Consider the following 16,222-nt stretch of genomic DNA (forward strand, 5'->3'; position numbering starts at 1 on the left):
TGTCCCAGAAATTGAAAGTGAAATGGTCCTTAATGAAAGGTCTATATTACTATAAATAATCATGGTGACAGTATTTAGTATCATACATTACAATAAACCATGAAAGAATTATACATGGAAGTTGTTGGTTAAGTGTGAGATACATAATCCGATATGACATATCTACATGATCCGATATGACATATCTACATGATCCAATATGACATATTTACATTATCCGATATGACATATCTACATGATCCAATATGACACATCTACATTATCTGATATGACATATCTACATGATCCAATATGACATATCTACATTATCTGATATGACATATCTACATGATCTGATATGACATATTTACATAATCCGATATGACATATCTTCACGATCCGATATGACATATCTACATGATCTGATATGACATATCTATATATAGCAGATAATAAATTCTTAAAGATCAAACTATCATTTTTTTAACCATTTAAAATTAACTGTTCATACAGAATCAATTATAAATTTTTATAAACCTGTTTTTTTGTCAGGAAATTTTTATAAGAATATTGATATGATATATATCTATTGTTTTGAATAAATATTTGAAATACTAATGGAATACGTGTCAAATATGAGTCAATTCTGAACAGATTCACTTTAAACTAAATGACTAGCATGTATGTGACAAACTGAAACACTGTGACAATAAATACATGTAGTTACCAATGTCACATTTTGGTGCTTGAATAAACTGTCTAAAATATATATTTGGTGTTTGGTGCTTTTTTACTAGTGATAATGAAACTGGTTCTGTTACACAGTAAATGCATAAAACTTCAAAATGTATTGTAAAATAACTTAAGACAACATTAAAAACATTTTATTTATGTTGTTTGAGATAAAGCCCTAACATTATATTTCTTTCAGACCAATAAGAAAAATGGTTTTGTGAAATACATAGGCAATAATAAAAATGTGTATGCAGGTGAGAAGCCAAGCTAAAACATATTCCAAACAGTGGTAGCAAAAGCAAACAAAATTCTGAACTAAACTGATGGTTAAAACTATAATTCAAATACCTTAAATACCAGTAAATATCAAATGGAAAAAAAAAAACAAACAAAAAAAACAAGACATTTCAATGAAAAAAAAAATCCAATGGAATGGTCAGTAAATATGTCTAAGTTTGACAAGAAAAAGTCACTTACAGTGCAAAAGTCATAACTGTGTATGTAAAGGTAAAAATCATTGAAATTCTAAGAAGTACTGCAGAGAAAGAATATGTGATTATTAGATTTAGATTAATGAGCCGCGTCATGACAAAACTAACATAGTGCTTTTGCAAACAGCATGGATCCAGACCAGCCTGCGCATCTGCGCAGTCTGATCAGGATCCATACTGTTAGCTTACAAACCCTATAACAAATAGAGAAACTGATAGCAAACAGCATGGATCCTGATCAGACTGTGTGGATGCACAGGCTGGTCTGGATCCATGCTGGTCGCAAACGCATTATGTTGGTTTTGTCATGACGCCGCTCATTTGTAATTTAAAACGAACATTGTGCTTAATACTGTTTTGTATATATGACAACATATCCTGATACCATGATATGATTTGGAAAACTTCAGCCATTTTATTATCATGATAGTAGCTACAAAAGTTAAAGGAGCTCGACTGAGGTTAAAAACCCTAAAAACAAAACTTTGAGATTCTTAACATAGATCAAGTGTAGTATTTACAATGGAAAAATCTGCTCTTGATTAAAAAAAAAGAAGAAAAATATACTCAGAATTGAATTGAACATCAATATTTGTGCAATTCTTAGACTGGTTTGTGTGAAAAGAATTGTTACGCTTTTCAATTTTGGGTCATTTTGTTCAATAAAAATAATTATTCTGAAAAAATAAACACACAAAAACTGGCTGGTGGAATGATCTTAACATTTGCACATAATTTATTGGTTCAGACCATTATCAAGAGGTGTATAAATCTTGGAAAAATATTTCCAGTCCCGTCATGTCAAAAAACCTCAGTGGAGTCCCTTTAAAGTTACATCAATATCTTCTGTAAAAACAATATTTTCTTTGTGTCAAAATATAAAATGAATATAATACAAAATACCAATGCTATGTGTTTACCTTTCAACTTATCAAAAACAATGCATTTCTTAAAACTGTGTTTTTTTTCACTTGCAACTTAAAAAAACAAACTTGATGACCTTATTCTTTGAAATTTTCATTTTTTCCTAAAGAAAACTAAAGAAAATCTTTCTTAAATAAAAAGTGCCCTATTAAATGAATACAATGTGTGATAATGTAGTAACATTTTGTAATAGTTCAGAAGCACACAACTTTTTTCTTATCTAATGATAGATCCCTACTCTGACCTTTTATTTGTATAACAATAGATTTAACCACAAACATGAACAATTGTGCTCTTTTGTTAACAAATATGTTCTTGAGAAACTTTTACTGCATCCACTTATTTGATAATAAGTAATACTAAAGTTAAGGATCTATGCATTTGCTTGGGTTCAAACACAAATAAACCAGTTGAATTTCTAAAAAAAAATCTCTAAGGTTTCATAATGGAATGTATAAATTCCTGATCATTCCTGAATATATAGTGTTACATACATTGTATGTATTAACCTTTTTGGTTCATTATTTATTACAAACATGAATTCTGTTATTATGTAACGCAACATGTAACATTTCAATATCACAATAGGAATTGAAAAAATCTTGACATTTTGTAAAATACAATGTTATAATGTAAAATTACAAATATCTTTTAACAAAAAGATTTACAGCTTATTGGATTTGGATATATCACTTGTTTTAGATCATAGCCTTTTGATTGGTTAAAAATTTATTTTTTGAATTTTAAACCGACCAATGAGAATGGTTTTAATATACACATTAAATACCATTTACTTTTGATTGGTTAATTTTTTTTCTGAATTTAAACCGACCAATGAGAAAATGTTTATTATACAAATCAAATACCATTTAAATATAAAATCAACACAAATATTGAACTGATGGAGGAAATATATTTTGAAGGATTTATTTTTAAATGGATATGATCACTGAATACTTAAAGTACTCTTAAATCTTATCAAACAATAATTACTATAACATCTCATATACCATATTGTTTCCATTTAGCACCCCCTCTAATAAGCGTCCCTAACCACATTTTGTAGAAGAAATAAATCTTACCCTATAAATTTATAATCCATAATGAAACAATCTAAAAACTCCAAATATTTTAATGATAAAAGATCAAAATAATGATTTATGATTTTTATAATTGAATTGTATCTTTAATACACATATTTTAAAGCACATTTTTTTAGTTCTAATTATCGCCCCAATTTGATAAATATGTAAGCCCCGGGGCGTTAAATGGAAACAATATGGTTGTTTGCCACACAAGAAAGTATTGGGACAAGTTTCGAGTCTCTCATCAAGACTTGAGACTTGATATGGGACTATCAAGTAGATAAGTGTATTTTCATTTGAAACTGACAAATCCTTTCTTGACATAACAGAAGCCAAGAAGCCAAGTCTTTCACATATGCCATATTGCTATTCTTTGCATAATTAATGATATTTATATATAAAAACTTGGGAAAACATAAAATATTTCATTATGAAATTTGAACAACAAATATTATGTCATTATTGATTAAAAATTATTTTTTTTTAATCCATTTCCTCTTCTTTTGATTCCATCTTTGCATATATCATTTTAAAAACGTACATACCGGTATTCCTGACAAAAAAAGCAACAACATGTTTTAACATTTCTTCTCCAATTTTCAGGTGCGTTTCTATTCAGATTTAAATGGAATTCTAGCAAGAAGTTATCCCCAATTACAACAAAACTAAATTTAAAAATTTAAAATAACCAGTCTATAACTCCAATCATTTGATTGGCTATCCCTGCCCTGAATCTGAATTTTAACCAATGACATCACAGCATTTATTGACTGGTCTTCAAATTTTAAATAACTTAAAGAATGATTCTATATCCTCTGAAATCTTAGGAAACCGTTCTGCAGTAAAATATTTGATTTTGAAACTTCAAACTACATCACAGCATTACATGACTGGTTTCAATTATTTAAATTCAGTGATTGTTCTATATCACTTAACATACCTAAAATAGAAAATGATCAATGTTTTTTCTGTTTGGTTATTATTTTGGTCTGCTGATATAAAATTCTGCATTCGTATATTCCTTGTATTCAAACTGCTACATATGTGAAATATTGGAACATATTGTTTATCCATCAGTACACCATGGCAAGATAATTCCAAATTTCAATTCCTGTCATAAAAAGCACTTGCTACACATGACTTCATTCAAGCACTGAAGAACACTACTGTTGAATATTGTCTTTGATAAAGCCCAAGATAAAATGCATCAAATATGCATCAATTATATATAAAACACAGTGCACTATAGTATATTTATTACACTTTTAGTGTAGTTCTAATTCTGGAACGTCGTGTAGGCTTGGCAGGGGACATTGACTGGGTGATCATGTCATCCATTTCTGGGTACAAACTTAAACCAGGAATGTTAAATATAGAGGCGACTGAAAAATCAAAACAAAACAATCTATGTATTATAAATCTTTTATATTATAAAATAATACCTTTTGTTTTTTCTTTCTTTTTAGTGGAACTTAAAGGCCAAGTATGCCTCAGAAATGCTTTGATTTTATTTCTCAAAAGCTTTTTTTTATTTTGGTGTACTTTTCTAGTATCCAAAAGGTTACTCATGGCAAATTACCTGAACCATCTTTTTCTTATGTTGCTTTTTGGCAATACAAACACTTATACACTATTATAGTGAACTAGTATTTTGTATGGAAGTCATAATACCACTTTGTTTACATTTTTCTACTTTTATAACAAATAATTTCTCATTTATGGCTACTTCCAACAGGTAACAATCATCTTACATTCTCTAAAACTATCATTTCAACATTATCAAATTCATGTTTGCCCTTTTTTAATAAGTAAAAATTTATTTGCTTTTGAGGCATAATGTGCCTTTAAAGTAACATAGCCACAATCAGTGGTATTATAACAACTTTACAGCTGTATTGGTGGATATAAACTTGTCTTATGCATTATTGTACATGTATAATCAGTGACAGTATAATAAGTTATTGTTATTGATAAAATTATTGGTTGTCATTAACAATATTTAAATGAAGTGGTGGCCTAGTGGTTAAGGTGTCTGTCTCTCAATCCTGGGATAATGGGTTTAACCTTAATCGGGCTACAACCATGTTTCTTCATATGACACCAGTACTGGTTGGTTCCAGAAAGCAGACTCAAAAGTGATTAATATATGCTGCAAGAACTTGTTTCGCAATTAAGCTTAAATAGATATGTTTCAACCAACATTAATAAACATGTCTATTAGAAAGTGCTGGCACAACTTTGCCTATTAATTTCACATTAAATATGTATGCTGAATACTGATTATTGTTATACATAATTAATGAATTCTGTTTAAAAAGAAAAGTGTCAACTGGTTAAAAATTCTATAGCCGGACTAGAAAATATTTGAAATCAATCATTAAACAATCATACAGACTTTTAACAATAAAAAAAATCAAAAATTATTATTACAGATTTATAAATCATTAAAAGTAAAGTAATATAACAGTCAATACCTTCAGGTAAATCATGAATTTTTGTCGGTAAATCACAAAAATAATCATGCCACATGGCGGCTTTAGCTGAGATTCTTTGTCTTGGATCCATCTGAAATAAATAAAAAATAATATTGATATTGATGATCTGACCAAAAAACATCATAGATTGGTTTAAAATAAAAGCATACTATATTAAGATGTATATAATTTGGTGGAATGTTTTCTCTCGTTATTACCCTAAACTATATAAATGTTACACACATGTCCACCTTCAAATTTAGAATTGCAGGCTGTCCTTACTCGAGCAGTCCAGGTTGTTGTGAACAGACTTTATCACAACTGCCAATCAAAAAAGTATAGATTTAGATCTAGTACCAAGGGGGACAACTACTGAGAACTTCATTTAAAAGCAGTAGTAAAAGATCAGTAGTCTCCCTTCTAAAAATTTCCAAAAAAATGTCACACTCCAAAAGTTCCAAAATGTTTCATATAAATAATTTATCCATATATAAATGTTGTTTAAACTGAGTGGCACAAGATAAAGAAGGGTCTTCCTGCATTAGACATTGTAAGTAAAAACTAATGGCAGCGATCTTTCCCCTATATTTTACAACCGAATAAAGGCTGTTTCCCAAGCCCAAAATAGGTATATTTTCCACTTAAAATGCTAAATATTTCCCCAAAAATGCGCTGTGCACATTCTTCCCCAGAACCATGACTTGACAGCAGCTGACTTATATCAGCTAGATGATAAATTCAATTGACTGAAAAACAGAACACTGTCCTTATAGATAGCCTCTTGTTATGTACTATGCATATTAAATTGAACTGAAATTGGAAATTTTATAAAAAGTTTGGGTGTTGTTAAATTCCATTCTCAGTTGTTGGAATATGATTTCAGGTTTTCCCCCTTTTCTGACTTATCATGTTATATTTTCCCCTTCAGAACATGACAGGTTGGTTTGAAAAAGAAAAAAATCACTGTATGGCGACCATTCTTACCTGTAGGAAATCATTGACCAGATCTTCTGCATGTGGCAGATAGGCAAGTTTTGGAACTATTGTGGAAAGACTCTGTTTAGTATAATTGACAAATTTTCCTGAAAAAATGTATTAGAAATGTTTTAATTGAAACACAAATAGATGACATTATTTAATTTTACCCATGAAATATGGTGCTATATTAGTCAAATATATTTCATGTTTTTAAAAAATAAATATGAAATATAGATATGAAAGTGGGCAGAGTCAAAAGGGACTTCTTTCGCCATTTTGTTTGAAAAATCTGAAAATTCAAAACAAATTTTTGTTGAATTTTGTTGTGAAAACTATCTAGAATGATAGAAAATGGTCTAACTAAGAAATTAAATCCGAACACCAATATCTTTAATTCAGTCATTAAGCTGTACAGATGTTTAAAGAGTTGTTTACGTGACGCCACAATGTAGCACTAAATATCATGTGCAAAACAAGACAATTATTATATTACTGCGCGCTGTACAATTGCAGTTGCTTAGCAAACAAGGGTATCTTAACCATTTATTTTTTCGTTTTTCGTGAAATATGGTATATATTTTCTCTCAACATGATATAATGCCGTATATTTTCACTCGCCGTCCTGGCTCGTAAAAATATGTGGCATTTTATCATGTTTCCTGAAAATATATTCCATATTTCATTCAAACGAAAAAATATCCTCTTAGAAATATCAAGAAAAACCATATATAAGAAAATTACTTAAAATAGGACCACTCCAGTAATAAAATATTAGTTAATTAGATGATTATTGGAATCCTATTAGCAAATTACATGTGTGATAGGGCTACATTTAGGTAATCATTTAATTGTAAGTTGTTGCCCTTTAAATGCACTTTAGGCTTATTTACCTTACATTGTTTGTTAGAGTTATTTTGATTGGAACTTTCGGTTTAATTCTATATTTTCATTGGTTGGCTTGATTAAAATTCTTCAATTAGTATAGAACTTGTTATGACCTATTTTGACTGTAAATATTAAAGGGACTCCATTGAGGTTTTTTGACATGACGGGACTGGAAATAATTTTTTGAGATTATTTCTCCATTTGATGTAGATCTATACTAATAAGGTATGTGCAAAATTTCAGGTCATTAGCTCCCTTCGTTTTTTTCCAGAATAATTATTATAATAGTGAAAAATGACCCAAAATTGAAAAGCGTTTAAATGCTTTTCACCCAAATCGGACTGAGAATAGCACAAACATATGATTTTCAATGTATTTCTTGTATATTTCTTGGCTATATTTTATTTATATTTCTGTTTTAAGTGCTCATGTTTATCTATGTGAAAAATTAAAATTTTATGTTTTTAGGCTTATAAACCTCAGTGGAGTTCTTTTAATAAGACAAACCACTTACTGTCATCATACTGTGGAAATTTAGAGACTCCAGACCAGGTTTTCTCAGAAGGGGTTCCCAGTATCTGTAAAACAAAGACACAAAATTACAACAATTATCAGTACATCATTAATATATAATCAGGTTCCCAGTATCTGTAAAACAAAGTCAAATATTATAACAATTATCTGTACATCATCAATATATAATCTGACTGAAGTTTGTAATGTTACATACAATAAATAAGAATAAGAGCTGTCTGTAGGACTATTGTGTCCTTGCTAGTAAAACACGAGCCTGGATAACTTAGTTTTTTCTGAGTTCAAAAAAAGGGCTAAATTTTTTCAAATATAGGTTAGAATTTTACCCTTTGGCCATTGAAGTGAAGTTTCAAAACATTCCCTTCAGTACTTTAGGAGATACCAACTTGCACACAAAAACTTAGCAAAAGTGCAACCCTTACATGTGGGGGAGTACAAAGGACTGACCCCTTTTCTTTTTTATAGTCAAGCTAAGAACTCTGTTTTAAGCTCACTTTCCTAACAAGACCTGCCCATAGGACAGGGCATTCATGTATTCTCAGTGCTTAATAGCAAAATAGTAAAACAAGATTCACACAAGGGAAGATTCCTTCAGACAAGTTACTACATGTACCATTATGATGGCAAACATATGTGAAGTTTCACGCAAATAAATTTAGTGGTTGACGAAATACAAACATCCACATTAACATTTAAAAAAAATTCTGTCACACAAAAAGTTTTCTTGTCTACTTTTAGTGCTTGATAGTAAAAAATGAACAGTATTTCAATTAGTGACAATTTTCTATCATAATTTACTACGTAAACTACGTATGATTATCGTAAATTTGTGTGATGACACAAGTAAAGTGCCTGCTGGTACTTGAAGAGACAAGCCTTTGCCACCAGTATAGAACCAGGCCAGCCTGTACATCTATGCAGTCTGACCAGGCTCTGTACTTTTACCTGATTGACTTTATAAATTTTCGGTAGCAAAAGCTAAAACTTCAAGTTCCATAAGGGTAAGAGCTAAACTATACAATACAGCTTAGCTACCATGTTTTTTTTATACATACTCTGAAAATCTGGTCCAGCTGATCGTAGGCATCTTTCATGCCAGGGAATGTGGCCATACCCGCTAACATCTCTGTAAATATACAACCTACACCCCTGAAAAATATACAAATATGTGAATTAATCATACACCATATAAATATACAAATGTTTTGGCAAATATACAACCTACTCCCTCGAAAATATACAAATATCTGAATAAAACATACACCATATAAATATACAAATATCTGAATAAATCATATGCCATAAAAATATACAAATATTTGAACAAATCATACACTACAGAAAATATATAAATGTTCGAATAAATCATACAACATAGAAAATATACAAATATTTATTTAAATCATCATATACATAATAAAAATATACAAATATTTTGGTAAATATACAATGTTCTCCCCTAAAAATATACAAATAACTGTGTTAGTATGAAGCATGCACCATAGAAAATATACAAATACTTCTGTTAATATAAAATCTACTCCCGTGAAAATATACAAATGTTTCTGAATAATTAACAATTATCAAAAATACAAACATTAAATATACACAATCTACTCCCTATCAAATATACAGCAGGAGTTCTATGTGTCAAACTTCGGATAGTTAATTTTTTGATATGCTGACGAAAAATGTCCCGATTCTTTCCTCCTGTATATTCTTAATAAAACCTAAATAAGAATCAAATTGTGTTAAAGTTTTTACAGTTTTACTATTAACATTTACCTTATATCTATGTCCTATATTACATTTAATAAAGCCATAAAAACACAATTTTAATTGTTTTGTTTGGTTGGAAACTTACCACATATCTAGGGATGTTGAATAGTTTGTAGAACCAAGGAGGACATCTGGTGGTCTATACCATAACGTGACTACTTCGTGGGAATATGTATGACTAGGAATTGATTTGGCTCGTGCTAAACCTAAAACCATGAAATATTGATCTATGAAAATTATATTACGACAAAAATAAACATGTTTTACTTATTAAAACACTACTATCACTAAGCAGCTATTGACTTTTCATAGCAAATTGTTGTAAATTTCCATAGTAACCAGTGACTTCTATAGCAAACATTGACTTTTTGCATAGCAACCGGTGAATTCCATAGCCAACATTAAATTTCTATAGTAACCAGTGACTTCCATAGCACAGCAACCAGTGAATTCCAAAGCAAACATGAACTTTCCATAGCAAAGAGTGAATTTCATAGCATCCACTGACTTCCAAGGAAACCACTGATTTTGTACAGCAACTTAGACTTTTAGTTTCAAAGCAATATTCTTATTTTATTCTTTGGGTTATAAGTTGCATAAACACTTTTAAAGTCATATGGCAACTTTCTAGCTTTACTGGTGAGAAAAAGGGGACCCTTTTTTTTTTTTTTTTTCAAGGTGCCGTCTTCCATGTTGATTTCTGCAACAACTTCAACTTGAGGAAGAAACCACCCCACAGTTCTGTAACTTAGCTTGATAGCTTCCTCATAATGAAGAATCCAGAGTCTATGGCAAGATTGGAACCCATAACAGTGAGGGGCAAGTGGTTTAAAGTCAAAGATCTTAACCGCTCAGCCATGGATGCCCCTATTCACAGCAATATTTCGCATTATTTTATTGCCTTATCTTCAAGAAATTTACTTAAATGTAATAACATTTGAAAGGTTTTATACTTGTATTGAATTACCAATATCTCCAGTTGAGGTTTTATAATATTTGATGTTTATTTGAAAACAAGAAAGATTTAAATGATACTTTATTGAACACACAGGGACAAACAAAACTGTCACTTGAGATAACAAAATGTGATTCTAGTTTATGAAAGGTAACAAAATCTTACCAAAGTCAGCTAACTTCAGCTCGCCCGCTTCACTTATTAGAAGATTTTGGGGTTTGAGATCCCTGTAATTAAAATAATCATAAACTTTTCAAATTATTGTTTTCTAATTGAATGTTACAAGTTTTTATGCAAACCAATGTCAAATTCATAAAATAAAGACCAAAGCAGTAGCATACAGGATTTTTTTATATTATTACAAATGGTATATTATAAGTCAAACAAAACTTCACTACGATAGAAGTTTTAACAAATTAAAATCAACTCAGATAAATCAATTTTAAGCACCAGCTAAATCAATGTGACAAAACAGTAACTTCTAACCCACATCAACTTGATTCAAACTAAAGATCTCCAAGCTTATAATAACCACTTTGTCACAGTTTCTAAATTAAATAAATTATCACATATTATGCATATATGGCAATAATCAAGATCTAAAGGTAGACCAGGGTGGTTGACTATTCCCATTGCATACCGTAATAGTAAAACAAAAGACCAGATAATGTAGAACTTTTCAAGTTCAAAAAGAGCCATAATTCTGTCAAAATCCATGTTATGAGTTGTGGGCCTTGGTCAGTGAGCTCCTTCTATGCTCACAAATGTATAATAAATGTTTAAACCCATTCATTTTAGTAGTTATGAAGAGATCAACTTGCATGCAAAAACATAATCAAAATGTGACACTGACATCTGTGTGAGTACAACAGCACTCCCTATTCTTTAAGTAGTCAAGCTGTAACTCTACTATTACCACTGTTATACAACTGAATTACTTCATTTACATATTAAATGAACATAATGTAATTTAAATACAAGAGTATGGTATGCAGATTTATTTACAACACTGTGAATAATGCATTAAACAATGGGAGATAACTCCAGTTGTCTGACACACTCAATAACATATTGAAGCTCTTCCAAAAGAGCAAAATTGACAAGTGGCAACTTTACTTAAGAAATGCAAAAAGTGGCAACTTACCCATGTAAAGCAAAAAGTGGCTACTTACCTATGTAAAGCAAAAAGTGGCAACTTACCTATGTAAAATCCTCCTGTGATGACAATATGCTAAACCTCTGAGAAGTTGAAACAAAAATAACTGAAATACAACAATAAAACATGTTTATATAGAGGCTACTTCATAATTTCATACTTGGTAAATTACATACAATTTATTATTAACTTTGTTTTAAGCCCATATCAACACATGGTTTTGGCCATATCTTGACAGCAGATCCACCTAAGTAATTTTTCTATATATGTAAGCTGTAATATTCAATTTCCCTGCAAGTGAACAACTACTATTCCTGCAATTTCTTCTAATCAGTGGAGACAGATAAATTGTCAAAGATGTAATTGTGACTTCCATAACAAATAATCATATAAATTGTAACTATATACTTCATAGTATAAGTATAGAATCTTGGAATTCTAGCAGAATGCAAGCCCAAATAGCTCAATCAGGTAGAGTGCGAGACTTATTATCTCAACATTGCAGGTTCAATTCCCAAAATTACTAACAGTCTTTCAGATGAGACTTTAAATCAAGGTCCCGTATGAGTAATCAAACACTTGGAAAGGAACTAGGAGAAGCTTCTAGAATCGGGGCATCTTTCTGTAAATATATCTTGGCACTATCCTCCAAAATCTAAAATGACTAATACTCTTCTGGAGGACTAGCCCATATGGGAAAACGGTGGCGAGTATAAATTAACTCAAATACACACACACAAATTCTATCAGTGATAGCCATTTGCCTAGGCCTTGACCAGTATAAATCAGTATCAGTCACACTACCCTGCAAAACCATGAGGAGTGATCAAATTTTGTCCTGTCGTCTGCTCAATTTCAGATATTTGACACTGAAACCCCTTCAAATTATAATGGACTCCTCCAAATTCAAAGAAGAGCAAGTTCATAATTAAAACTTAGGGATGAAAAGTTTAAACGAACATGCCACTAGCTGCAATTGAGTAAAATTGATTTTAATGTAGAACATCAATACTTAATGTAGAACATCAATACATGAAAATGTACCTAGGCTACAAGTTCATATTCACTGTGTCAGACAGTTTAAACAATATTCTTTCAAAAAAGTACCTTAGGGGACTGAAACAGTGTTTGAAAAGCTGATAAACTGTAAAGTATTAAGATTGCTTTCACACTAGCAGATAGCGTTATGATTAAATTGGGAAGCTGTATATGCTGAAGAAACAATGTAAATGTCTAAAATACACCCCCCTCCACTCCAAAAAAATCTTTATGCAAGTGCCACATCTGTCAATAAATTAGACATTGCATTTCTTCTGAAAACATCTAAGACACATTCCCCTGACAAAAGTTGAGATGTATTTCTGACAATATAATAATTATATTATACATTTTCCTGACAATCTCTTAAATCTCTTAAATACATTCTCCTGGCAATGTCTTAGAGACATTCTTGTGATAATATGGGAAAGTAACTCTTCTGACAACATCTTAGAGATATTCTCCTGAAAATATCTTAGAGACATTCTCCTGACAAATCTTAGAGAAATTCTCCTGACAATATCTAAGACATTCACCTGACAATATCTTAGACATTCTCCTGACAATATCTTAGAGACATTTTACTTACAATATCTTAGAGACATTCTCCTGACAATATGTGAGACATTCTCCTGACAATATCTTACACATTCTCCTGACAGAATCTAACAGACATTCTCCTGACAATATCTAAGAGACATTCTCCTTACAATATCTTAGAGACATTCTCCTGACAATATCTGAGACATTCTCCTGACAATATCTTAGAGACATTTTCCTGACAATATCTTAGAGACATTTTCCTGACAATATATGAGAGACATTCTCCTGACAATATCTTAGAGACATTCTCCTTACAATATGTTAGAGACATTCTCCTGATAATATGTGAGACATTCTCCTGACAATATCTTAGACACATTTTCCTGACAATATCTTAGAGACATTTTCCTGACAATATATATGAGAGACATTCTGCTGATAATATCCGAGAGATATTCACCTGACAATACCTGAGAGAAATCACCCGACAATATCTTAGAAACATTTTCCTGACAATATCTGAGAGACATTCTCCTAACAATATCTTAGAAACATTCTCCTAACAATGTCTGAGAGACATTCTCCTGACAATATCTTAGAGACATTCTCCTAACAATATGTGAGAGATATTCTCCTGACAATATCTGAGAGACATTCTCCTGACAATATCTGAGAGACATTCTCCTAACAATACCTTAGAGACATTCTCCTAACAATACCTTAGAGACATTCTCCTGACAATATCTTAGAAACATTCTCCTGACAATATCTTAGAGACATTCTCCTGACAATATCTTAGAGACATTCTCCTAACAATATCTGAGAGAAATTCTCCTGACAATATCTGAGAGACATTCTCCTGACAATATCTGAGAGACATTCTCCTGACAATATCTTAGAGACATTCTCCTAACAATATCTTACATTCTCCTGACAATATCTTAGAAACATTCTCCTAACAATATCTGAGAGACATTCTCCTGACAATATCTGAGAGACATTATCCTGACAATATCTTAGAGATATTCTCCTAACAATTTCTTACAGACATTCTCCTGACAATATCTGAGAGACATTCTCATGACAATAACTTAAAGACATTCTCCTTACAATATCTGAGAGACATTCTCCTAACAATATCTTAGAGATATTCTCCTGACAATATCTTAGAAACATTCTCCTGACAATATCTTAGAGACATTCTCCTGACAATATCTTAGAGACATTCTCCTAACAATATCTGAGAGAAATTCTCCTGACAATATCTGAGAGACATTCTCCTGACAATATCTGAGAGACATTCTCCTGACAATATCTTAGAGACATTCTCCTAACAATATCTTACATTCTCCTGACAAAATCTTAGAAACATTCTCCTAACAATATCTGAGAGACATTCTCCTGACAATATCTGAGAGACATTATCCTGACAATATCTTAGAGATATTCTCCTAACAATTTCTTACAGACATTCTCCTGACAATATCTGAGAGACATTCTCATGACAATAACTTAAAGACATTCTCCTTACAATATCTGAGAGACATTCTCCTAACAATATCTTAGAGATATTCTCCTGACAATATCTTAGAAACATTCTCCTGACAATATCTGAGAGACATTCTCCTGACAATATCTGAGAGACATTCTCCTGACAATATCTAGAGACATTCTCCAAACAATATCTTAGAAACTTTCTCCTAACAATATCTTAGAGACATTCTCCTTACAATATCTTAGAGACATACTCCTAACAATATCTTACAGACATTCTCCTGACAATATCTGAGAGACATTCTCATGACAATAACTTAAAGACATTCTCCTTACAATATCTGAGAGATATTCTCCTGACAATATCTTAGAAACATTCTCCTAACAATATCTGAGAGACATTCTCCTGACAATATCTGAGAGACATTCTCCTGACAATATCTGAGAGACATTCTCCTGACAATATCTAGAGACATTCTCCAAACAATATCTTAGAAACATTCTCCTAACAATATCTGAGAGACATTCTCCTGACAATATCTGAGAGACATTCTCCTGACAATATCTTAGAGACATTCTCCTGACAATATCTTAGAGACATTCTCCTGACAATATCTTAGAGACATTCTCCTAACAATATCTTAGAGACATTCTCATGACAATATCTTACAGACATTCTCCTGACAATATCTTAGAGACATTCTCCTGACAATATCTTAGAGACATTCTCCTAACAATATCTTAGAAACATTCTCCTAACAATATCTGAGAGACATTCTCCTGACAATATCTGAGAGACATTCTCCTGACAATATCTGAGAGACATTCTCCTGACAATATCTGAGAGACATTCTCCTGACAATATCTTAGAAACATTCTCCTAACAATATCTGAGAGACATTCTCCTGACAATATCTGAGAGACATTCTCCTGACAATATCTTAGAGACATTCTCCTGACAATATCTTAGAGACATTCTCCTGACAATATCTTAGAGACATTCTCCTGACAATATCTTAGAGACATTCTCATGACAATATCTTACAGACATTCTCCTGACAATATCTTAGAGACATTCTCCTGACAATATCTTAGAGACATTCTCCTAACAATATCTTAGAAACATTCTCCTAACAATATCTGAGAGACATTCTCCTGACAATATCTGAGAG

The 16,222-nt window shown here is 31.2% G+C and overlaps 1 protein-coding gene across 1 annotated transcript in view; it reads right to left on the reverse strand.

The window, feature by feature from the left end:
- Nucleotides 1–1,532: 1,532 nt before the first annotated feature.
- Nucleotides 1,533–16,222, reverse strand: part of LOC132748975 (cyclin-dependent kinase 14-like) — a 54,203-nt gene continuing 39,513 nt past the window's right edge. Inside the window, exons 9-16 of the mRNA XM_060738639.1 lie at nt 12,020–12,081; nt 10,985–11,046; nt 9,950–10,070; nt 9,141–9,234; nt 8,066–8,129; nt 6,673–6,770; nt 5,689–5,779; nt 1,533–4,596 (exon numbers count right to left, since the gene is read on the reverse strand). Of these exons, the coding sequence (XP_060594622.1) occupies nt 4,472–4,596; nt 5,689–5,779; nt 6,673–6,770; nt 8,066–8,129; nt 9,141–9,234; nt 9,950–10,070; nt 10,985–11,046; nt 12,020–12,081 (717 nt within the window). The 3' untranslated portion in view covers nt 1,533–4,471. The remainder of the gene's footprint in view (nt 4,597–5,688; nt 5,780–6,672; nt 6,771–8,065; nt 8,130–9,140; nt 9,235–9,949; nt 10,071–10,984; nt 11,047–12,019; nt 12,082–16,222) is intronic.

This window comes from Ruditapes philippinarum, unplaced genomic scaffold (genome assembly GCF_026571515.1).
Source record: "Ruditapes philippinarum isolate M1 unplaced genomic scaffold, ASM2657151v2 ctg3281_1_1_1_1, whole genome shotgun sequence".
Classification (NCBI taxonomy): domain Eukaryota; kingdom Metazoa; phylum Mollusca; class Bivalvia; order Venerida; family Veneridae; genus Ruditapes; species Ruditapes philippinarum.